The following is a 24,170-nucleotide window of genomic DNA, read 5'->3' as shown; positions in this document are numbered from 1 at the left end:
TGTATATTTGTGTTTTGTTTGCTTTTTAGAACGATGTCGAAATGATCTGAATCATCTAATCACTGCTTATTTGTTGGTTCCGATGCTGTAATGTGGAGGATTCATTGTCAGTTCGTCCACTCTGTACTCATGTCTAATGGAAAAAGTCAATCTGAGAGTGGGAAGAAGGTTGACTCACGCAGCTTTGACGTAATCTGCGAAAGAGACCATACAGATAGTTTGCCAAGCACCTGTAAAAATGGGGTATATGTTAATCAGATGATGCGTTACAGCGAAAAGAAAAGAAGAAAAACTCACCTAAACCAATTCTAGGAGCTACACCTCTGTAAAGACCTTTAAGACCATTTGTGTTGTAGATGTAACTCAAGGTATTAAGAACTGTTTTCTTAGCGGGTCTAGTTGGATCTTGAGATTTAATAGCTGATTGCATCTATTTGTAGTTACATATGATCAGTTTCTGCGATCATAAGACAATAAGACAGGGGATGAGATACAGATGGGAATAAAGGAATATCTCAGAGAGTAGTAGATCAAATAAGGATTACTCACTTCAACTCTAACAACTTCAATAGGTTGATTCCAAGTAGCCAAAGCACCACCAACAGTAGAAGCTAAAATTTTATCTAATGCACCTAATTTTTCATTTTCTTTTATACCTTTAATTGATCTTAAAGAACTTTCAGCTAATCTTGCAAAACCAAATCTTGAACCCCAATTTGTTGCTTGACGTAATGCAACAGCATTAACACCTTTATTTATACCTGCAATACCTTCTCTTCTATAAATATCCATAAATACTTTAAAAGTTGATTCAACTGGTGCTCCAGCTGAAGCTTGCTTATGTCTTGTGATTTCAACTGTTTTCATACATGTACAGAAACCTATTCGCATACATTTTTAATCGCTTAATCAGTATTTCATTCCTTCGTTAAACTGTTTTACCAAAATAAAATAAATAAAGTATAACTTACCCATCGTAGCATATGCTTGAGCTACACCACCACCAATACCACCAAGCATACCTGCAACAGTACCTGATACACCAAAAGTTTTTCTAGCATATTTATCAATTTCAGCTGATGTGAAAATCAAAACACCACCTTTTGTTGAAGCTTCAATCCAAGCCTATATACACAGTCGAGTATAATTAGCGTTATCCTTGATGAACATCCTAATTTCAAGGAAATGAATGGCTTATTGCTGGAAATTCCATTCACTTACCCATGGGATCAAACCTTGATAGAAACCTTTAATACCACCTCTTGACCAAACAGTTTGAAAAGCTTGTGCCATAGTTTGAGATCTATTAGCTGCCATTTGCGTTTTTAATACTTCTAAAGGTTGACCTAAAGTTGTAACTTCAAACATGTTCATTGTTGCTCCTGTGTAATGTCAAAATTCTCAGCATCGATATGGCAGTTAGCAGTTCAAGAAAAGCCTCGATGAGAGTAGCTTGATATCATCGTTCATTTGTATTGATTGTATAAGTGATGATATTATACATATTAACCGTAACCATGGTCTGCCTACTCCCGTAGTGTGTAGTGTTTATCAGTGTGAATGAAATAACTCACCAACAGCAATGTTGGACCATGAGAAACCTTTTTCCATAGGAGCCATTTTGGATGAATTAAAGTGTTTATCCTTTTTTAGATGTAAATTGTAGAAAATAAGGGGTATAAGTTATTTAAAAAAAGTTAAAAAAGAAAGTAAACTACAAGTCGAACAGTCTAACTGATGGAGAAAAAGAGAAATGGTATCCTTATGAAAGATAAGAAGAGAGAGAGAAGATAAGAGCTTCAAAATGAAAATGTAAGAGATCAATGCATTCATCCCCAACGTCAACATGATAATGTCAAAATGACACGACTATACACGCGCTCTAACGCTCTAACTAACTGATATCGATTGAAATACTAATAGTAATAGTAATTGGGGAGATAATGATATTAACAATCCCTGAAACACAACAACGGGTCCCCACCTCCCCAATCTAATCAACCCATTTGATCCCGCTAATCTACCATTACATTTCGTATATTACACCCAATCATACAAACATGATTAGATCACCAAAAGCGGCAGACCCGCATTTAACAGCAAAAGTCATCTCTCTAATAAACGGGCATAACGGGTTTACCGTAAATATGACAGCTTGCATACTGATGGTTATATGAACATGCCAGAGAAGTGAACATTCCTACAGCATCTACAACATGGATCGTATAATATGATCATTCCCACTGGACATAGGTTTATACTCTACATATTTTGAGCAGAAGTAAAACTGTCTGTACTAGTGGTGTAATATTGTATCGTGTATCTGCCCGGAGATGTACGGTGAAGTGAGGTAATCTAATAGTTTATCGGGAAACTGATCTTCATCTATGTAATCGGATCTTATATGGGTTAGTATCGGAACGCACTCAAGTTAGCCAATCAGCATCTTTGTTCTATACTTTATACTATTCAGCTGGCTATAAACGAAGAAGGTTATACCACAATGATTCATCATGCTGTTTTCAATCAGCCGAAAATGACGTGAATCCTTTTCACGTTACCCAATTAACCCTTGATTATCTGACTTTGTGGATTCCAAAGATAACATTGATGAGCGTATCGAAATGTGTATCTCATTTGACGCTACGGATATGGAAGGCTTTATCGCTGGATAGGTAAGTTGATGGTTCACCCATTTATCATTTTAATATACTTAGATCTCAAGTAGGATGAAAGATGGACATCAACAATCGATTCTCCCCTGGTATTTGACCCTAAGTAAGTTCTATGAGTAACACAATAGATAGATTGCCAGATACGTATAATTGCCGGATTGCATACGAAAAACTTATTCATGGGGTTACGCGTGTATTCCATTGACAAGGGTTAGCAAATATTAGTATCAAGTGTGATGATATTAGTGATCTCTTGATTTGTGATAGTGCTGCGACATAAGCAGTGCAATGATCAGTCGAATCATTAGTAATTAATGAAAAAATCCGAAGGAATTAGATGTACTAATGCACGTGTTGATATTTTCTAAATAAATTGTGAATTGTGAGAAAAGGAAAAAATCGTGCATGTTTATTTTGGTCATGATTAATTTGATCCTCCATCATCAATCCATAGCCTTGATCATAAGCGAAAAGGCAAAATGAATACAAAATTCCTTTCATGCACATCCCCCAGGAAATTTTGATTTTCTACCCCAAAAAGAAACCCACTCATGATAACCCAAATACAAACAATTCTAGTTTAAATCATAGAATGAGTTTATTTTTGTTTTTCAGCAGCTTCTTTTTCTCTAAGTCTCTTTTGTCTAGCACCTTCGTTTCGTTGAGCGGCTCTAGCTTGTCTAAGAGCAACGAAAGCTTGAGTTGATTTTTCTTCTTCAGTGATAGCTCTTGGTGCTTCAGCTGAGTAAGATGCTGGGAGAGCAAGAGATTCTCTGGTAATGTGAGCAGTGAGATCATCACCCTAAACAAATGATAAAAAGAACATTTGTCAGTATAACCATTCATAGACGAAAAGCGTTATTATAGAATCATGCTATGTATGTTTCATATTCAGGTTTTTGATCAAAAAAAACTCTTAACTCACTTGAGCATCACCAGCCTTAGGTTTACCTTGTTTTCTTGGGAAAACTACTAATCTAGATTTGTATTCCTTTAATCTATCAACGTTTAATGTTTGACCTTCTTCAGACTTTGATCTTCTTCTGTGGTCAACAACAATACCGAGACCTTTAGCTTCCTTCTTTCTGATACCAGCTAATTTGATTTCGGAAAGAGTGAATCCTCGACCCTCTAATGACAAGTGGAAACAAACAAGTATAATCAGTATAACATCCTTATGATTAATTGTTTTACGATTGATTGGATCCAAATTCAAATCGAAAACTCACCTCTAATTCGGATGTTGTATCGTTGAGTAGGACATCGAACGGCAGGTCTGAGTTTTTGTAAAGGTTGGGCACCGGTAGCAAGAGCTTTCTTTGATCTTGCGACTCTTCTTGAGTGTTTTTTGCCTGGTTGGTCGAACTATCATAACAGACGATGAATATATCAGCAACTATCCTTTGGAATGTATATTTTAATATCCAAGTATTCCATTTATATCATCTATTCCATCTCTTCTAGATTGTAGTTTGCGCTTGCCTGATGATTATAGGCTAACCCGATAATCCACTATTACTTCTTCTTCAAACCATTCTTCAACATGCTACGATTGACTTCTTCTATTCCTCTAACATCCAACCTTCTCCATATAGCAAACAACGATCAAAACTAAAACTAAAACTATAACTAACCCATGTCTTGACCCGTCTTTGCCAATCCTTGTGGAAATGGTTTTTTGGTAATTGATTGTTGTGCTTGACCATTTTGAAAGTTTACTATTCGAATGATAAGATAAAAAGAATATCAGTTATGCGTTGAACCTGAAAGTAATATTGATGATACACACCTCGGCCACAGCTGACTTGATGGATGAAGGAGAAGGATAACAACAACAAGTGTAAAATTCGTCAAATCATGAAATTCACCAAAATTGTCGAAACCGCAAACCTGCCTGGTGAGTGGTGAGTAAGGGTAGTAGAGCAAGCAGTATACAGCACCATGCATCAAACACCAACAGCTGCTTTTGCACTCTATACACTATAGCTCGTCTAACCTCTAATCTTGCTATCTATGGTGGAGTGATTCTTATGGCAAGGAAACAAATTTCGGCAATTTCGTTTTTCACAAACGCCGATATAGCATTTATTGATGTGGCATCACTTCTTTCAGCATGTTCATCATTTATATCAGTTACCCATTTAGACCTAAAATAGTTTTCGATAATCTCTTTGTATACTGCTTGCATACACGACCCCACTGACTAGGTTAAGAGATTTTGAGATTGTTCATAATTTCATTTCTCTTCTTCTTCTTAACAAACGCTTAATAAGTAAGTCAGACCCATACTTTTTATCATCTTCTGTATATCCTGTCATTCAGCTTGTTAAAGCTGTTACTGGTACATCTTGATATGCAAATCAGATCACACATCTGATAATACAGTTAAAAATCAGAACTTTATGCTAACCTTGTTTATTTGTAGAAATCTACACAAAAGCACCGACTTTCCCCCTTATATAAACGTTATATTTATTGTGGATCCTCAATTTAACGATTGAGTCGTTATCCCGATTTATATAATTATTAGGATTTTTCTCTTTGGAATAGTTGGCCGTCATTATCGTAGAAGAGACCAAATTTTCAACAAAAAATCAAACGCGATTGGGTGGACCGTTCTCTTTTTGAATAAAATTTCAATTGTGGAGAAGGGTCCAATTCTTGTTTGACATTCTTTATATACCATTAGATATTTAGTTAGATAGGTAAACCATATTTATATTTAACCAAGGTATGCACCATTACTGTCTTGTTCAAGTATACGAAATTGGTTTCTCGTTCAGATGCATCTAGTAAGAATACTTATCCGCTAGAGGCACACTGAATTACGTGCCACTGAGTCCGATTCCAAGTTCGACAATACCCTGTCGGACAGTGATCATGAAGTCTTGCCACTGATACTACACCTCGCAGGCTTGAAACCAAAGCTAGAAGGGTACTTCTCAAAGTTATCGTGGCGATTATTGAGGATTGAAGACAGAAAGGATGTTTATCGCCCAATCCACCTTCTGTCAAGCTTCAACGTCGGAAGAATAACACCTTCCTTTCTCAGTACCGGACTAGTACTCCTCTTCGATAAGTACGATCATGCCCAAGTTGCAAACATAGATGAAATATATATATAAATAAGGTGATATTCATGACAACGCTTGTTGCGGCCGTCTTGCAACTTTACCGTCTCTTCTTCAATTTCAATCTAGTAGAACTTGTTCTTTCAAGCATTCATTCAATCATCTTGTTTTTTCCGTTAATAGAATCAGAGTAAATTAAAAGGAAAAAATACGAAAACATGTCCTCTCATACACATAGTCACAATCACCATAAGCACCATCATTACGGTGTCGGTGAAAGTAGTACACAAGGTGCAAGTCATAGTGGTACTATAATTAACGATTATGAATTTGAACCACTTTTATACTCCAATAATCCTTATTCAAGTATATTTGATCATCCATTATTATATGATCATTATATCAAGCAAAGAGAAGTATATGAAGAAGAATTAGCTGAATCTAAAAAATCATTTTTGAAAGATCGAATTATTCAACCATCTTTATCAACCATAACGGATATTTTAAAAACAAGATTCGGTATAGATTTATCAACTAAAACAAATGAACATGAACATTCACATGAACATGAGCATGAACATGAACATGAACATGAACATGATAAACATAAACATGATAATAGAAAATTTGAAGAAAAATATCCTAAAACCCATTCAATATTAATTTGTGGATCAGCTTTAATTTTATTTGGTGGAATGGGATATGTAATGTATGATTTATTTACTAATAATAGTAAAACATCAAAAGATGAAATGGAAGAAGAAGTTTGTCATAAGAGAAAAGAATGGAAAGAATTAGAATCATTTAAATCAGCTTATGAAGATTTACAATTAAATCATCCTGAATGGAATTTACCAAATCCATCTTTAAAAGTGGAAGAAGAAGAAGTAAACCAAGATATCAAATTCAATACGTTTGATATTAGTAAAAAAGATTTAGATACTCTGATTTCTAAAATTACGTCAAGAGATACCCATGATGATAATGATGATACCGAAAAAGATACAAAGATATATTGGTATGATACTAAAACCAAATCAAATACCCAAAGCTCAGAACAATCTGATTTTACAGAAAGAGAACTTATTGGAGATGGTTTCAAAATAGCCAGATCCTTCGCAGCGTAGGAGATATTTAGATTTTCCTTGATGCCTACCTACAAATATGTATTTTATACCTGTAGTCTGTATGATTTCAATGTTGGTACGGCAGGGGCAATCTCAAAAATGCATTGCACTACAGCACACGCGGTCTAATCCTTCCACCGTTGTAAAGTTGTATTTACGAGTTGCATCTAGAGTTTCATATGACATTTCATGTGATCACATGTCATAAACTGTAATATACACCTAAAAGTGAAGTTCACAAGCCTGCTACTAGAGTAAAGGTAATCAAAGAGTAGCGTCTACAGAATGTACAAACATACAGGTGGTCGGATACTATGCACTTATGACGCAAAACTGTGTGTAGATATCCGTAAGGTTGTACTTGATGTCCTTCCTTTATCAATACCAAATAAAATACTTTTATATCCATTCATATCCAGGAACGCGTGAGACATCATGATACACAGGAGATACGTTTCGAGTAGCGATGAATTGAATAAATGAAAAGATGTTAGTCTTCTGAGCTGCTTAGACAACTTTATACGATGTTTCTGTTATGTAGCCTACTAACATGTGCCATATAAGGAACTTGATAGTCTGAAACGCTCTTCACCCGCTATACCAAAGCCTGCTGAACACCCTTGAGAGAAAATCATGATCCACAGATTCTCAGTGTGGCGGAACATCAAACGTCGTCACTAAACTTCAACAACAAAAGACTTTTCGAAGATCTGAGCGTCATCCTTCTTGGAAAATGTCATGAATTCACCTCGCTTGACAACCTCGCTTATCAAGCACAAAGTAAGTGCAGAGTGGGTGATGGAGAAGGAGATGCACCTCACCTTTATATCGTCACTCATGAAAAGAGGTAAAAAGGGTTTCAAGGTCAGTCAGTACAAGCGTAAAAAACGACTCATTTAGATCATATATAAAGAGCAGATAATGAGTTCCTCTGATCACTCTTCTAATCCATCATCATCTCAATCTTTTCATCAACCATCTAACTTACCAATAGAAAATCATTCAAGATGTCTTCCAACTCTCCTAGACGTCCTTCAGCTACTCAGCCAAACCCTTTCAGTGACGCATATCGATTGGATTCTCTCACTCCGGAAGGTAGAAACGACACTGCCACTAATGAAGGATCAACCGATCTTGAGAGAAATGCTCAAACTGATTCTATTCGTAACGATACTCGCTGGTCCTCAAGAAGACCTTCCAACTCCACCATGGTAATCGGAGGTGCGCTTGTAGGTTGTGTTGGCTTAGGAGTGTTAGCTATTGTTAACGGCAAGGAATTGGGAGACACTAGAGGAGCGCTTGTAGCTTCCGAGCGTCAAAGAATTCAAGCTGAAAATAGAAATAGTGAATTACAAGCTGAACTTGATAGACTGAGAAGTAGTCAAGGTACCAGTAGAGGAGAAGACTTTTCACAATTTACGGATGCTTCCGAAGAAACTGCGAGTACTCAAGGTGGAACTGTCGTATCTATCACAACTAGTGATATTGATCCTTCTGCATCTAGCGGAGATAAGTTTAAAGGCGTATAAGAGTATCGTAATATCATTTTGTGCAAGTACTTTTCGATATATGGCAGTGATTTGGTAATCAGCTCCATCCGTTCAAGAGAGGAATGCAGGGTGGCTTTTTAAAAATTGGAAAGCACGCTCGCTTTCAGCTCACCAGAAACCTTCCTTTGCATGTAGGATCAATCAGACGTTTGTGTTGGCGCATCCGGAAATCCGAGATCTTTTTTCGTGTTTTGATATGACTACAGTATACGGTATAAGATCACCATTCAGAATAAATAATATCTCGAGTCATGAGAGTACCGTTGCTGTGGGACTTGACCGTTAAAGGAGATTTAAGCAGGATTTTACATATGTAACATGAGACAAGTTTCACTTCACTACTGTGAAGCGCTTCCTCAATTGTTTCTGCAAAGGATTATCGTGGACTTGTGATGATCCTTTATCTATCTCCAGCTATGTACATGGTACATCATGTATAGTGTGATATATATATATATATATATCCTGTACATAGATGTCTCTAAATCATTACTTCAGCCTATCTCCTTCACTTTATTCTTTCTCACTACAAAACCCTCACTTGTCCTTCCACTACATCCGCCTGAGTTCCCTCTGTCACGATCTTAATCTACAACAAATTCTATACCATACGACACTTGTATTTCACAATGTACCGATCCAACCTTTTCCAATTATCCAGAGATCAAAACTCCACAGTAGACGCTGGGACAGAACTACCCAGATATCAACAGAACGTTGATCATGTTAGAAGCAACCAGAATTATCCTTTCAATACCTCCAATATTTCTTCCGCCCCTGCTTCATTTTCATCATCGAATAATCCCAGAAGATGGGGTAAATCAGCCGTAGTTGCAGGAGCTACCATTGCCACGGCTGTGATAGCAGGAGTAGCTGGAACATCTTACCTCAGCTCCGAACTCATGAAAGCGAATGATGAGAGATATCATTTGAAAAATGAAAAGACGAAACTTGAAAGCGAATCTTTCACTTTGAAATCCCAGTTAGAATCTTGCAGAAGTGGAGAATCGAGTAATGACGGTACAGTTCAAGCTAGGAGTATTGATTTTACTGAAGCTGATACAAATCCTGATGATATTAACGAAAATCAGTATAATCAAGCTCTTAGATATATACAAAGTCAACTTGATTCTGATCAATGAGATCAAGAGCCGATATTGGATAAACGATTCTGTCGTTGTTCAGTAGGGTATCACAATCATAGTATTTCTCGTATCCGTTGACTTGTATATGTAAAGGGATGAATACTGTATGTAAAGGAGAAGTTCAGATAACAATTATGCCACGATCCTGCCAGTTCCATCACGCCTTCCACTTGTGTATTCTTGGATATAAAGGAGAGAACTATACATTGTCTTCGAGGACGTCGAGAACGACTTTACGAGGTTGCATGATTCGCCACTGATGAGAATGTTAGCAAATAATGCTGATTTTACAAAGGTCGCACATAATGATAATCCGATAACAAGCTGTCCTAAAAACGCCTTCTTTCCTGCTTGTCTTCTTAAGGCGTTTTCTCCATACTGTATAAGCGAGCGAAGGCAGTCAACCTTTATATGTATTTATATAGACATAGTCAACGATACTTCATCACCTGTAGTGTTGCTCATTGCACGGATTTATCATTAATCACACTTCTCAAGAGTACAAACATAATATAATAATCCCTAAGTTACCGCTATCTTTGTAGCTAAAAAGCCCGAGAAATATCCATCAACAACCCATCAACTAAATATGCCTAATACTTGGCCATTTAAGCGAGTTTCATCAAACCCCTCAATGAGAGGGCACGAATTACCAACTTATCAACAAAGTACAGTAACCGATACAAGTTTATATAATCATTCTAGTGGCGATAATAACAATACCACCTCTACTAATCGTAATAGTTCAAATGCAGCCAATTCGCATGACAGGGAATTAAGTAAACGTGAAAGATTATTGTTATTAACTGCGGGACTATCTTTAGCAGGAACTGTAACTACAGGTTTAGTTATGGGTAGTAAACTTGAAGAAAAACAAAGTTTACTAAGAGAATCTCAATGGAGAGAAGGTTTATTACAAGATAAATATGATGAGTTGAAACAAAGTTGTCAAGTTACTCCTAATGCAATAGAATCAAATGAAAGCGATCCTTCCATTATTACTGGAAATAAGAAGAATGATGAAGCTTCAACATCGACTTTGGTTTCAATCACTACTACTCAAGACAGTCTATTCCCTACAAATGCAAATGCCGCTGGCAGAAGTGCTCAAACGTGATAGATCCTTGAAGTGGACGGCATAGAGCATGAGCCTTGAGTTTGCAGCTCGACGTATTATAAGTTTACATGCATTTATATGAGATACCAATCTAAATAGCATTACCTAAAACCCTTCTTCCAATCTCAATACCTTTCCTAATAATAGCCTGCTCACTTTCACCTAATTCTTCTGATAAATCTTTTATTTTCTTTTGACCTCTCTCTAAAACATATAACCATCCACCAGCTAATTCAGTATTCGATAATGTTTTTTCAAATTTTTCTTCAATCGTTTCATCATCAATATCATTTTCTGATTTGAAAGATTTAGATAGTTTGAATATTGGAGATGTAGTATGTATAGATATCAACATATGTATTAAGAATGTTAATGAGAATATCAACAAGGGTTGAGAAAGCGTTGTAAAATCTAATGCCTATTAGCAACAAAAAAAATAGTCAGATTCGTATTGTGTTGATCATTGAGCGTGTGAATGAATAGGATAAGACTTACTTTAAAAACAGTCAAATCCATTCCACCCCTACCGATTACATATCCAACAGCTTTAGCTACATTATTTGAACGTTGTTTCTGTTTATTCAATTTCGATGATGTAGACGTATCACCAGATTCTAATTCTCTAAAGAAATCCCATAATGCATATTGTAAGGTGAACCTATGATCATATGAATTTGAACATAAATTTGAAAGGATAAGTGTATAATATGGATTATATACTTTTTCCTGTTGAAGCAGAAACAACCATTTTTTATTAGGTCATTTTATATGAGATTACACTATTACAAATATGTAGCAGGGCGTGGAGTGGACATTAGAACTTACCAATCCACAACAATGTAAAGCTACTCTAACGAATTCTCTTTGTTGAACGTCACTCAGTTTGAGCGCGTTCAATCGATCACAAGCATGAACGTAGTCCTGTTGACATCGAACATCAGTCAACATCTCTCTTGTTGAAAAATTAAAATAGAGCCTTGACTAACCTCAGAAGACATGAGAACGACAAAAACACCTCTTCTAACATCAGTGTTCATACCTTGTTTTCTTGCTAATTCCAGTAATGCTTCTTCATCTGTTATATCATCCTCGTTGTCTTTTCTAGATTTCTTCTTATCGTTATTTATTCCTGAATTAGAAGTTGAGGCTAATTGTTGTTCTCTTTCTACTAGAGGATTACCTGACCAACCTGCACCAACTAACCACCATTTTCCCTTTTTATCCGCTGATAATAAATCTGATAATGATACTCTCAGAGGCTCATACGCCAGTACTAATCGTTTGACCATATTGTATCAGCATCTCAGGTATGATAGTATGTTCTCAGTTCATAGTGAATGATGATCTCACTTACACCTTCGTTTCTTTCCTAAACCAGATAAAAACTTCTTCATCCTCATAGCAGCTTCATTACCACCTTCAGAGTTCTGATTCGATTTGACTTTCCCGTTCTTCACATTGGTGAGAGTTTCTACCATGAATCTTGCTCTTGCGCTATTTTGACGAAATCAACAAAATCAGCTGCAATCGTTAAAACGAAAAACACAAAATCGCACAACTTTAGTGTACGCACGTCATTGTTCTCTCTTTACCTTTTGTTTTCTCTTGTACAAGGTTAACAATGTCTTTCAAAGAAGCAGGGTCATCCGAACGTAGTTGAGAACCGGAACCTGAAGACAGCGGGCGTCAGTACCGATTTAACTGATCTACCTTTTTCATGTGCGAAATCACTTACATCGTAAGACCTTCAATAATCCTTCTACTGCTTTTTCGCCCATGATTTCTTCTCCTGCATTTCCTTCATTCAAGAAACCTTTGATTAAGTCATAAATGAGTTTGAAACCTATCACTTGAGCGTTATACAATTCCGCTATCAACGTTAACAAGTTGAGAGACTCTTTAGAAGCATCGGGCGTCTCGTATATATTGGCTTCAAGCTTGTTGGCGCCAGTAGATGAGCCGGTGAGAGCGTTTTGATATCGCAATATAAGAGTGTGAACGAAATGCGCACCTAATAAGAATTGATATATCAGTACAAAGCGATCGAGTATACTTCTTGACTCCACTTACCAAATTCCATCCCTATCACTCTATGCAAGGCACCAACAAGGGTAGCATAAAGTACAACGAATGAATCCAGCAAATTTGCTTTATCCGATATCATAACGATAATGAGATTTGTCAACGTTGTGGATACATCTATTGAAGTGAGATACAAGTTTAGCTGTCTGTTTCTTTATCTTGTGTTTGGATTTATATGGTATAACTTACCATTCCTACTATGTCCCCTATACAGCGTTTCTATTTCCCCTAAAATACTCTCAAGGTTCGCTTCACTCAATCTTTTCAATAAATTTCATCAGTAACTCATTTCTTGCGTTGTAATGTAAAGACTAACTTACTTGTTAAGTAAACCTTGAGCCTTTCTTTCTAATTTCAATCTTTCTTCTGCCTTTTCTTTATTACCTTTTGCATTTTCTTCCAATTGAGCTGCTCTGAGATGCGGTGGAACATATTTAGTTGGCGCTGAGATACTAGATTGTGTAGCTTCTTCCGTTGGAGGGACTTTCGTATCTATTTCATCTTCTGGTATGTCCTGGTCATCCAATAAATCGTCTTGCTTGTGTTCCTCCTCCTGCGAATTGGCTGATAAAGCTTCGTCACTCTCACCATCCTCACTTTCATAACCACCAAGAAGATCGTCATCTGAATTATCTAATCCATCAAGATCCATCATGTCGTCGTCGTCATCTGAATCATCATCATCATCTTCTTCTTCTTCTTCTCCATCATCTTCAAGATCCATATCATCATCGCCTTCTTCCGTTTTATCTCTAGGCAATCCAGCTCCACCAGGTCCGAGAACATCAGCAAAGTCAAGTAAATCTGTAGAGAGCCTGAAAGTCAGCATATACATGCCCTGTCCATCTAACACGGCTTTAACTTACCATCTAAACCATCATCATCAACCTCTTTGCCTTTGCCCTTTTCTTTCTTCAAAATATATTCTAACCATTCAATCTCTTGATCTTCAGTATCACCAACCATCTGATCAGGTAATCTTAATTCTGGTAATTTCTTCTTTTTCTTCTTTGGTAATTCTTCTTCATTTAATTTTGTTTTCGTCTTGGACTTCTTAATAGGTGGAGGCGGTGCTAGTGTGTCCTCCTCGTCCTCTTGATCTTCAGAAACAGAAGGTGAAGGCGGTGGTCTACCTTTACCTTTACTGTTATTTGATGGTCCAGCTCTTCTATCTTCTCGTGAGTCTCGTGAATCTTCGTTCTTCCTAAACCCGCCTCGCTTTGTCTTCGAGCCTTGACTTGGATATTCAGCTTGGACATTTATCAGAAATGATATACCTTACATACCGTATTTCGTATCTACTTGGTCTCTCAATTCAGAAGGTAATTTAGGTCCACCATACCCACTTCTTCCACCTCTTCCACCTCCTCTAAACCCACCCCTTCCAGAACCACGACCTCCCCCTCCTCTACCTCTTTGGCCATTTCCGTGTCCTCCATTTCTAAACGGCGGCATTTTCCTAGTTGAGTGATTGATTTTTATCTGCTAAGATAGATGATGACCTGAACATAGTGCGATATATCTGTTGTTTTCTATCTCGACATTATATGACTTTCAACTTTTTTGGGTGGCAAATCATCGTTCAGGCACGTTGGAACCACGTGATTTGTCTATGTTTACGTTTATTATGGCATGATGATGGACGCGTTCGACAAAAGACAAAAGGTTGAATGATGAATGAAAGCAAAATCAATTCATAGAGATATATATATTCAGGTAAGACATCTTCACTATATATCTTACCATTGAATACAACTCATAAGACCTCATGTGCTGAATGGTCGAGCTGCCATATGCCTAATGTTAAAGAGACGGTATCTTTCTCTTCATCTTGACATCCTGATAATTTCGTATATCTAACCTCGAATACTGTAAAAAGCTCGAGCCAACAAGAGCGACAGGAAGACCGAAAGAAAAAAGACTTCGATAAAATGACCGATACGACACCATCCAAAATCCCGGTAGCTATCAATAAAAGATCATCCATATCATCTTCCTCTTTAATGCAACAATCGTTATCAAGCACTTCATTATCCTCGCAAGTATTACCTTCATCAAGAAGTCAAAGTCCTCTAAACAACGGTCCTCCTAGCTCATCTAAATCCAATGGGGTGAATGGTAGATCAAGTCCAGCTAACTCAAGTCAACAAAGAAGATGGAGTTTATTGAGTGGTGGTCAAGGTCCAGGTAATATAAGTCGAAAAACGAGTTTTGGTGAAAGTACAAACCCTAATTTGAATATGGGTTTAAGTGGTAGTTCAAGTTACGATACGAATGATCCAGGTAAGCTAATATATGGATGATCAAATTGGATATCAAGCTTATATAGGGCAATGCATATCGATAGCACAAATAAAAGCTCAAATAGCAATATTACAAACATCACTACAGAACGCACAACAAAGATTAATCGATGTTCAGAATGGAAATACATCTTCATTACCTTTGACTCCTATCAACGGTTTATTGAATTTACCTGAAGTTGAAGTGGATGATTTACATGATAGACTAGTAGAGGAAGAGAATGGTAGAGATTCACCACTTGACCCTGAACGTAAGACAGCTTCTGAAATCTGTTTCTTTAGACAAAGATAGAAGCTGATAAACCTCAACAACATTGGATAGCTCCAACAAGCGCTACTACAGTAAACGGAAAACCCCGTCTAAATGGTTTACCTCATTCTAATCCATCTTTCGATCTGAGGAGCAGAGCTGTAACTCCTGCTAGACCTACTAGTATAAAGTTACCTGATGGAAGAAGTCGTAAGCATGTGAACTTATCTCTTCGAGACAGGTTACTAACCATGAAACTGTATCTTTGCAGGCATTCCACAGGCTGTGGTAGCGGGGGCGGCAGCATTACATCCTACACCACCACCAGCATCACCGGCTAAATCATATGTCTCACCACCTTCACCTATAGATACACCTGGTACACGTAACTTGAGATCACCTTTCCTAGTTCCTGAATCACCTCAACCACCTTCACCATATGGTGATACCTCCACGCCTCTAGCGTTAAATTCCGGATTAAGTGTAGATGGTAGATTGAGTCCTAGTCCGGCTGGATTCAGAAGAGCCTCTGGTGGACCAAACGATAAAGCTTCTGCAAGTACTAGGGTCATAGATAGTTTACAAACTGAATTGATCAATACGAAAGGTCATCTGGAAAGGGTCAAACAGGAAGTAAGGAGTGCACAAAGGGTTATCGGATCTGTAAGTCATATTCGGTCACCATTCGTACGTTCCACAATGAGTAATTAGCTGATGCCATCCATTTGTTCTTTAGCTAACGAGACAAACTGAAGATCTGAAGGAGACTAGAGAAAGGATGCGAGTTGAATGTGAAGGACTGAACAATGTAATATCGAGGAAAGAACGTCTTTTACAAGGTTAGCTGGGCATTATCCTCCTGTCTGAGAAAACTAAGCTAATTTCGGTATTTAATGTAACTTCAGAGGTACTTGAAAGAGCAAGAACAGCAGAATCATCTCTATCTCAACATCAATCAACTAGAAAAGCTTTAGAACAAAGCACGAAAAAATCTTTATCTCATATGACAACTCAATTAACTGAAGCTCAAGCTGGACAAGCTAAAGCTGAAAGGGAATGTGTGGCCTTAAGAGAAAGTGTAAAGAGTTTGAGGGATGTTTGGGCGAGAGAAGTTAAATCTGTAAGAGATGAATGGAAGAAAGGTGAAGAAAAGGGTAAGAAAGAAAGGGAAGAAGCTGTAAGTAATCATACTTCATGGCATAGAGGGGCTGGATATTAACAAAGCATACGGATAATATAGCGTCAGAAACATCTAGCGTTGGTGAAATTGGTTCAATCGCAAAGGTAAGCTTGATTATCTGTTCTCAATATTTCCTCCGACAAGCGATCAAGGCTGATAATAAGAACTCACCATATAGCGCGGATAGAGCAACCATACAGACATTAGCTGAAAAGGCGATCAAAGACTCTACGTTGACTACTGAAGCTTTTGAAGCTCAAGTAGCTGGATTAAGAGCAGAGATAGATAAAAGTAGTGAAGAAAGCAGATTAGCGAAAGCACAAGCTGAGTAAGTAAAGGTTATCTGTCGTCTTGTGAAATGAGGTGTTTGTAACCTAGAAAGGTACTGATAATGATATATTCACAGAGATTTGGCAAGCGAATTAGTCAGATTGAGAAGATTGATGCGAGAACCTAGAAGAGGTAGTCTTGATGAAGCTGCTGTGATCTCCAGTAACGATATAGCAAGTCTAGCTATTGAAGAGTGATAGAGGACAGTAGCGGGGAATTTAGAAAAAACTCAACATGATACCTTGTATATCAAGTCAACTCATTTAACGAAGCTGATTGACTATTCAAACAAATACATCGCAATTATCAAAATAATATTACTCACTTTGACTTGGCAAGAAAGAATTGCCACAAATCAGATACCTTAGCTACAATATACCAAATTCATATATACTTCAGACGCCTTTTATCCCTCACTATTGCTTCGAATTGAGTCCTGTTTATTGCCATTTTCTTTGTATATGGGACATTTTACCATCCTTTGTTAATGTATATTTAAACTTACATTTAGACCTTTTGTACTTACTTGATTAATTGTATATGTAGCATCTTACTATGCGGATCCTATGCATCTTGGACAATGGATATAGATGGGATACTACTCTTCGTCTAAGACGTGTTGAAGCAGCAATCGTAAATACGGCTTCAATGTGTAGCTTGTCACGATTTGATCGTTGCCAGTTGCTTCTTTCCCATACTCATTAGTCAGGTTTTGAAGGTCCAGCAATCACTGCGTGGAAGTTAGCATTCCAGGTAGAAACCGATACGTCGGTTGTTGAAGAACTTCAATGGTTTTGCTCTCATAGCTTTGTCATTACTTTTCAAACTTTCTCCTTCACCTCATTATTGATCAATATTGTCCCGTTTCCACAACTCTCACCTTTTTCGAAATTCCCGAGAACCGAATGAGTTGGTTCAACGCTATTTGTATTACATGATTTAGAGCAAACGACCTCTCAATCCATTTTTAAGATTTGCTATCTCATAATTGGGGTTTCTGAAATGTATACATCGATCCATCCTAGCACATATACGTATACAGTATATTTGCATAAATCAATCCATGACCAATCTTCTATTAAAACTATATAGAATTTGTTTATACATCACTGGCAGGTTCGAAATATCGCCATTGATCAGGATGAGGTTCTGTTTCGAGTTGTTCCCAGCTGAAATAATGAATAATTCGAGTCAGTGGCAGACTGAGATGAATTAAACTACCGATGAATTGAAGAAGGTATAAAGTGAAGAATCAGACAAAGAAGTATTTGAGAGGTAATATGATGGGAGTGAATGGCAATAAGAAAAGAGACGATCATAACAATGATAATGACAACGATAATCATGAAATATCCAAGGAGAGAAAAAGGATAAGAATTTGAGTTGACTGATTAGTTGAACTTACGATTTCCATTCCAACATTTTAGCTACTAAAGCTTGTTCACTTTTAGCTTCATCCAAAGTTAATTCAATAATTTTACCAAATTCTGATTCAACTTTATCTAAATTATCTTGATTTGATTCTATAATATTTAATCTATGATTTATTAAAGATTCTGTTGCTTGTTTATAGATTGATGTTGAAGGTAAATGATTGAGAGTTGTTAAAGTTGATTTATAAATTGATTTTAATTCTGGTAATGCTTTTGAATTTACTTCAATTCCTGTTAATCCTGTTGATACTTTGACTGCTGGTCTATACAAGTCATATCATATTGAACGAAATTAGTTAAGTATTTCAACGATAACTCAATGACAATGATTTCCCACAAAAATTCAAAACTCACTTAATAGCGTTAAATAAAACTCTAGATGCTCGTAACATTTTACTAAATTTTCTTTCTTCTTAACGAGGTGGATGGATAAGTGGTGAATTGGACTTGTAGATGAACTGTATACTGGTACTTTTCAGTGATAAATGCCAGGAAGATAATATATACTTCACTTTGCTATCCTTAACAACAAGCAACATGTTGTCTATTCGATCAATCGGGATTGGAGGGAAGTAATATTCATGTCTACAAAGCCTGTCTGCCTGATAAAAGCTCGTAGACCACTTGTTGCTGTTTACGTAAGGATTTGGGCTACAGCCCACAGTTTATCAGGCTGACTCGTCGCGTCGGGTTGAGTGTGATTTAGTCACCGGCATGTCCACCATATACCATATGCATTTTGTAATTTATATTTATATATTTGTATTTTCAACTCTTACTTTACGATTAGATAGACATTATATCCATCGTTACCATACGAATTTAACGACCTCATGATTCACCTTTGTATATAACATCTTGTATCTGAAAGGCTACACGCTCACTTGTGGGCTTGTCAATTCTTTTCCTTTGAGTTATCACCATGAATTCCTCTCCCCCACCACCATCGTTCACCTTACCTCCTCTTTCATCATCTGGTAATTTCCCTATCACCCCTAGTCCGACTCCTTCACCCGACACAGAACATAATGGTTATGACCTTACACCTAAAGCCAAGGCGAAGCCGGCACCGAGTCCACGGAAGGGAAGAGCTGAAGCTCATGTGAAAGAGGAGGATGGAAGGATTTCTATGTATGTTAAGCTTTTCGATGGTAAGTCATGCAATACAACCCCTGTCTTCCAAGTGGCGCGGCTTAAGCTGATAGTGATTTTGAAGAAATGATCAGTACTGTTCTCGAATCGGAGTCTTACTTGTTCTCTACGAGGGAATTGTGGGTATTAAAGTATATCTTGGATCTAGCTTGTAAGCTTTCCAGTACTTCATCATCTTAAAGAATATAAGCTTACGTTCAAGATAGATGAACCACATTATCTATTGACACGTCTACTTTTGCGACGTCCATGCAAGATACATCCCTACTCGTCACTCGTCAACGCATACTCTGCAGAGCTAGGAGAAGAAGGTGTCAGAAGAGCAATGAAAGCTCTTTCGCGCCCTTTAGCCATACCTCAAGATATTATTGATTCAGAACCTGTCATTGAGGAGAAAGTACTACTTCCAATAGCTACTTCATCACGTACGCCTTTGACACCTCTTGGGCCCACCAAGTCATACCCTACTCCACTATCAGCTAAAGCTAAGGGGAAACTACCAGCAAATACGAAATTGAAACCTTGGTCATCGCTCTCTTCAGGTCTTACACCGGATGAAGAAAAAGCAGATCCTGATTTAGCTGAAGCCCTAAAAGAAAGTTTGTGGGCCTCGAAAGTTGGTAGGGTAGAAATAGATGACGACGGAGTAGCCATTGTATCACCGCCACCTGGATTGGCTTCGCGTAGTCGATCAGTATCAAGCGGATCAGCTTCTTCAACAACTTCATCGAAATCCTTAGCTTCAGGCATACGAACACCTTTTATGGAAGAGTTTTCTTTGACTCCTCAACCTCCGCCGCCAATCACACACCTGGCAAAGGGAGAAAAGGCTTTGACGTTAGATGGTATTATGTCATGTATCCCAGCAGAAGATCTGAAAAAAATAGCTAAAGCAAAGAAAATCCCACCGTCATCATTGATGAATCGTGAATCGACTGTAGCAGCTTTGAGGGGTATGGCTCAAAAGCAAACTGTGTTAAGTTTTACTCCAGTCAAGGGTAAAGGTAAAGCAGTTGAAACACCTAAAAGCGGAAAACAAGGTACTTTACCATTTGGATCAATGTCAAGTTCAGGCTCAAATTCCAGAATTACTTCGGAATCACTCTTGATTAATCAATTATTACCTTATTTAGGACATTCAGCCATACAATTAAGCGAAGAAATACATAAATTGATATCAAGAGTTAATTTGATTTTTTCCAGAACACCACCTTTAACTTCTGATGGAGCAAGTTTGATGTTGCCTTCAATATTAGTTTCATCACATAAACGTAGATATCCAAATTATGGTTCTCCAACTAGATCTTTAATTTGGTTAAATCGAGATGAATTGTTAATTTGGGAAAGAGCTGTAGGATGGGAAACTAAAGTTTCTGATGCTTTAGGTGAGAATTGGCAGGAGCAAAGAAAAGCTGTTCTATTGAAAGGTAATTTTGGTATGGATAATAAACCTATAATAGGTAGAATTGAAGGTGCAAAAATTGTTAAGAAAATCTGGGAAGGTGTCTGGGAAGTTTGGAAACTTCTTGTAGAAGGCAAAGGAGGTGATGAGGTTGACTATGGTACGGAGAAGGGTGGTTTAGTGGGTGATAGGTTCAAGACTGGTGAGTGAACTCTTTGGATTATCGAGATCATCATGACTGACTATCTGAGTTTCAGGGCATGTCCTCACCAGAATTGTATACAAGGTGAGACATTTATTTCGGTTTTATCCTTTCCTATTCTGCGCAACATCTCATTCATTTAACATATTGAAAACCGCAGCTGACTATTTCTACAGGGCGCAACGGCCTTAGGGATACTCCATGAGTATGACGCAGAGTGTATGGTTCTGAGAGCTTTACTTGCCCAAAGAAGGTGGAGAAGGAGTAAAAGAGGGTTAGTCAATTGCTAATCCAAGATCGCATAAATGTATATGCTAATCTTGCCTGGTCATGCAGAGCGTGGTATGATCGTTTAGCACTAATACTGATGAATCACTACAATGCTACACCGGAAGAAAAGGAGGACAAACTACGCGATGCTACGCAAACATGCATCGATGCGCTGTTGGATGAGGACACCCATATGAGTAAGTCCTTTACCAATGTTTAGCCAATTTTTGCGTTGGACTCATAAATTCAATATAGTATATCGCCCAGCACTCTCACGGCGACTTACACGACTTGAGAACAAGCTTAATCTGCCTTCATACGAAAGGCATATATCCTATGCTGCACTCACCAAATGCGAAACTCGCGAACTTTCAGCACCTAGAGTTCTGGAGAATATGGGACAGCCAAGGTTCCGAGCTAGATCTGAGAGTGTAAGAGATGATAGAGAAGCTAGTTTGGGTATGGGTGATGAAGAACTTCGAGCGGGAGGTATGGGGATTCAACAGACTGGTAAATCCGTATGGCTTGGTCGTGAGGGGGAGGTTACCGTTGAAGGTTGGGTATTGGAATGGTGGGAAAATAAGGGTTATAAAGGGTGAGTAATTCAGCTGACCAGAAGGTTGGTCTCGATAGAAACTCATATATAGCTGAACATGAACAACTGCCAGATTCCACTCAGAGTCTTCGATACTCACCACGCTATTCACATTGTTGATGTGGCCAATCTTATTCTCACCATTACCTGGTGCTTTCGAGACGCCATATCAAACTGCACCTCTGGATTTAGGTGAAGATACGTTTGCACCGTCAAGAGCACAAGCTATTGAAACCAGATTAGAAGAAATGTCAAGGACCAAAAAAGCTTTAGAAATGCTTAATGAAGTCTATGAAAGAGAAAGACCAAAGGGAACTTGGGCAGTTGGTGTCAATTGGGAATACAGTTCAGAAGACTTGAAAGAGATTCTAGAATGTATAGGAGGTGGTGCAATGAGCGGTGTTTGTAGGATGTTGGCTGAAGAATATAGACATCGTTGTTCTGGTGTTCCTGATTTGATGTAAGCCCCACTCACTTGCAGTATCGTACGTAGAATAGTAGCTAATCCAGTAGCGCATTGTAGAGTATGGAACTATGAAAAGAGAGAAGCTAGATTTGTCGAAGTTAAAGGTCCCGGAGATAGTCTGTCTGAAACCCAAAAGGTGAGTTGATTAGGGAAACCGCGACACGGATGGGATCATTACACCATTCTTCATGCTGACTCAAATTCGTGAATTAGGTTTGGATAGATGTGTTACTATCATCAGGTATACCAGTAGAAGTATGTCGAGTGAAAGAGAAAATAGCTACAACCAATCAAATTGAAAAACTCGAAAAGAAAAGGAAATCCACCACATCTTCCAAAAGTAACAGAGACAAAAAACCTAAAAAGGAATATGAAAGAGGTCCAGATGGTGAATTCATCGTAATTGAAAATGGTAATACAGTAATGAAAGATGAAGAAGATGAAGGATGGGAAGAACAAGATGAATTCAAGTATGAGAGTGGTGATGAAGGTAGAGAAGAAGGTAAATGGAAAAAGAAGTAAAACATGTTGGCACAGTCAACGTACATGCTCTAGCCGACTTTACAATCCATATTCATTGTCTGGCACAAAAGGGAAAAATCCAACATCGATCGTTGTGGCGGAAGGCGTGGTCGTGCCATCCTTTCTACGAGACAATATATAAAACCTGTAAGATGTGGCATATATCCTTCGATATACTTAAACCTGGAATTCGACCTGAAAGAAGTGCATATAATGCCAGAAAGGAGAGTTCTATTCGACAAAGGACACGCATAGCGCGAAGTATCACTACCCAGTTGCCTTAGGGATGACCTGGACGATGATGACCAGCTATAAAGGCAATTGATCTTCCACTCCCTGCTTCAGTCAATACTCAAGCCCATTCAATATCACAGGATTAGTATCGACCCCAAATACAGAGCTCTAATCTCAACATGCCGCTACCATCTTTATCCCACTACATGGAGGATCCTCGTCTTGGCAATCGGATCGAAACAATTGATTCTAGCTCTGAATCAAAGAGACGGTGAGTTTGATACAGTATTTACCGAGCTTACAGTTTATAGCCAAATGCTAATATGAATTATGCTACTTTGGTGATCTGTCAATATATCAGTATTCATTGTGACTGTCATCGATTCCAAATAGAGGATTTGACTTCACACCAATTGCATAATTTCCCCATTCCGGATTCTACTCTACAAACAATTTACGGTGATGATGATAGTGATGCTATTAGAGATTGGGATCCGGACCAGGAACCAAAGGCACAGATTAGGAAAACCAACGATCCAAGGATATCTTGCGATAGCAGATCTAAGTGAGTTACAATTAGTACTATATACCTATCTCTTCAATATTGTCTCAAACTTGCCCAAAAAAAAACCTTCTATGATCAATCATTATTGACGTACATAATGTCGTTGATCAGATCAGTAGCAGTATGTGAGCAAGAATATTACGATTTGAAACGCGAAGCAAGTCTTACAAATTTTGCAAAGTATGCTGTAGCTGGCTTAGCTCTGGGTGTAGCTTCATTCGGCATTCACAGCAGATTCTCGACAAGTTCAGATCAACAATCAGTTTCTCAGCTAGATCAATCATTATGTGGAGCCAGTTCAAATCAATTTGTTCCTCCGAATACACCATCACTCAACAATCAAGATAAAGGCCAAAGATATGGTGGGCCTCGCACTGCTATTTCCAATGATGGAACTACAAGTGATGATGTCGTAGTTCAAGTTGATCATACTAAATTATCTGCTGCTCCCAATTGATTATAGAAATCGTAGTGTATACAGTCTGGTCTTATTGTAGGA

General features: G+C 37.9%; 11 protein-coding genes across 11 annotated transcripts; 7 read left to right on the top strand and 4 right to left on the bottom strand.

Moving 5' to 3' along the window:
• Positions 1–174: 174 nt before the first annotated feature.
• L201_001375 (uncharacterized protein) lies at positions 175–1,620 on the bottom strand (the record flags this gene model as incomplete). Its single annotated transcript, XM_066217164.1, has 6 exons — positions 175–230; positions 298–430; positions 550–881; positions 972–1,125; positions 1,222–1,382; positions 1,575–1,620. 6 exons carry the CDS (start codon positions 1,618–1,620, stop codon positions 175–177), a joined length of 882 nt encoding a protein of 293 aa, XP_066073261.1.
• Positions 1,621–3,273: 1,653 nt separating this feature from the next.
• Positions 3,274–4,381, bottom strand: L201_001374 (uncharacterized protein; the record flags this gene model as incomplete). The annotated part of the gene is made up of 4 exons (XM_066217163.1): positions 3,274–3,477; positions 3,601–3,806; positions 3,905–4,040; positions 4,310–4,381. The coding sequence occupies 4 exons, from the start codon at positions 4,379–4,381 to the stop codon at positions 3,274–3,276; spliced, it is 618 nt and encodes a 205-aa protein (XP_066073260.1).
• Positions 4,382–5,964: 1,583 nt separating this feature from the next.
• Positions 5,965–6,873, top strand: L201_001373 (uncharacterized protein; the record flags this gene model as incomplete). Its single annotated transcript, XM_066217162.1, has 1 exon — positions 5,965–6,873. One exon carries the CDS (start codon positions 5,965–5,967, stop codon positions 6,871–6,873), a length of 909 nt encoding a protein of 302 aa, XP_066073259.1.
• A 1,007-nt stretch (positions 6,874–7,880) lies between these two features.
• On the top strand, positions 7,881–8,402 carry L201_001372 (uncharacterized protein; the record flags this gene model as incomplete). The annotated part of the gene is made up of 1 exon (XM_066217161.1): positions 7,881–8,402. One exon carries the CDS (start codon positions 7,881–7,883, stop codon positions 8,400–8,402), a length of 522 nt encoding a protein of 173 aa, XP_066073258.1.
• Positions 8,403–9,052: 650 nt separating this feature from the next.
• On the top strand, positions 9,053–9,565 carry L201_001371 (uncharacterized protein; the record flags this gene model as incomplete). Its single annotated transcript, XM_066217160.1, has 1 exon — positions 9,053–9,565. One exon carries the CDS (start codon positions 9,053–9,055, stop codon positions 9,563–9,565), a length of 513 nt encoding a protein of 170 aa, XP_066073257.1.
• A 592-nt stretch (positions 9,566–10,157) lies between these two features.
• L201_001370 (uncharacterized protein) lies at positions 10,158–10,685 on the top strand (the record flags this gene model as incomplete). The annotated part of the gene is made up of 1 exon (XM_066217159.1): positions 10,158–10,685. The coding sequence occupies one exon, from the start codon at positions 10,158–10,160 to the stop codon at positions 10,683–10,685; it is 528 nt and encodes a 175-aa protein (XP_066073256.1).
• Positions 10,686–10,776: 91 nt separating this feature from the next.
• On the bottom strand, positions 10,777–14,222 carry L201_001369 (uncharacterized protein; the record flags this gene model as incomplete). The annotated part of the gene is made up of 12 exons (XM_066217158.1): positions 10,777–11,103; positions 11,181–11,411; positions 11,511–11,606; positions 11,672–11,958; positions 12,040–12,179; positions 12,259–12,355; positions 12,421–12,696; positions 12,756–12,884; positions 12,957–13,027; positions 13,088–13,571; positions 13,634–13,999; positions 14,054–14,222. The coding sequence occupies 12 exons, from the start codon at positions 14,220–14,222 to the stop codon at positions 10,777–10,779; spliced, it is 2,673 nt and encodes an 890-aa protein (XP_066073255.1).
• A 476-nt stretch (positions 14,223–14,698) lies between these two features.
• Positions 14,699–17,027, top strand: L201_001368 (uncharacterized protein; the record flags this gene model as incomplete). The annotated part of the gene is made up of 9 exons (XM_066217157.1): positions 14,699–15,050; positions 15,115–15,321; positions 15,393–15,530; positions 15,592–15,983; positions 16,057–16,159; positions 16,226–16,497; positions 16,561–16,604; positions 16,679–16,828; positions 16,907–17,027. 9 exons carry the CDS (start codon positions 14,699–14,701, stop codon positions 17,025–17,027), a joined length of 1,779 nt encoding a protein of 592 aa, XP_066073254.1.
• Positions 17,028–17,929: 902 nt separating this feature from the next.
• L201_001367 (uncharacterized protein) lies at positions 17,930–18,655 on the bottom strand (the record flags this gene model as incomplete). The annotated part of the gene is made up of 3 exons (XM_066217156.1): positions 17,930–17,999; positions 18,236–18,526; positions 18,618–18,655. The coding sequence occupies 3 exons, from the start codon at positions 18,653–18,655 to the stop codon at positions 17,930–17,932; spliced, it is 399 nt and encodes a 132-aa protein (XP_066073253.1).
• A 530-nt stretch (positions 18,656–19,185) lies between these two features.
• Positions 19,186–22,872, top strand: L201_001366 (uncharacterized protein; the record flags this gene model as incomplete). The annotated part of the gene is made up of 10 exons (XM_066217155.1): positions 19,186–19,414; positions 19,480–19,566; positions 19,622–21,019; positions 21,075–21,103; positions 21,196–21,293; positions 21,356–21,486; positions 21,545–21,884; positions 21,958–22,344; positions 22,408–22,486; positions 22,564–22,872. The coding sequence occupies 10 exons, from the start codon at positions 19,186–19,188 to the stop codon at positions 22,870–22,872; spliced, it is 3,087 nt and encodes a 1,028-aa protein (XP_066073252.1).
• A 413-nt stretch (positions 22,873–23,285) lies between these two features.
• Positions 23,286–24,128, top strand: L201_001365 (uncharacterized protein; the record flags this gene model as incomplete). The annotated part of the gene is made up of 3 exons (XM_066217154.1): positions 23,286–23,377; positions 23,468–23,671; positions 23,783–24,128. The coding sequence occupies 3 exons, from the start codon at positions 23,286–23,288 to the stop codon at positions 24,126–24,128; spliced, it is 642 nt and encodes a 213-aa protein (XP_066073251.1).
• Between the last annotated feature and the right edge of the window lie 42 nt (positions 24,129–24,170).

The sequence above is a fragment of the Kwoniella dendrophila genome, chromosome 1 (assembly GCF_036810415.1).
Source record: "Kwoniella dendrophila CBS 6074 chromosome 1, complete sequence".
NCBI classification, from domain to species: Eukaryota; Fungi; Basidiomycota; class Tremellomycetes; order Tremellales; family Cryptococcaceae; genus Kwoniella; species Kwoniella dendrophila.
This window is presented reverse-complemented; position numbering and strand designations above follow the sequence as displayed.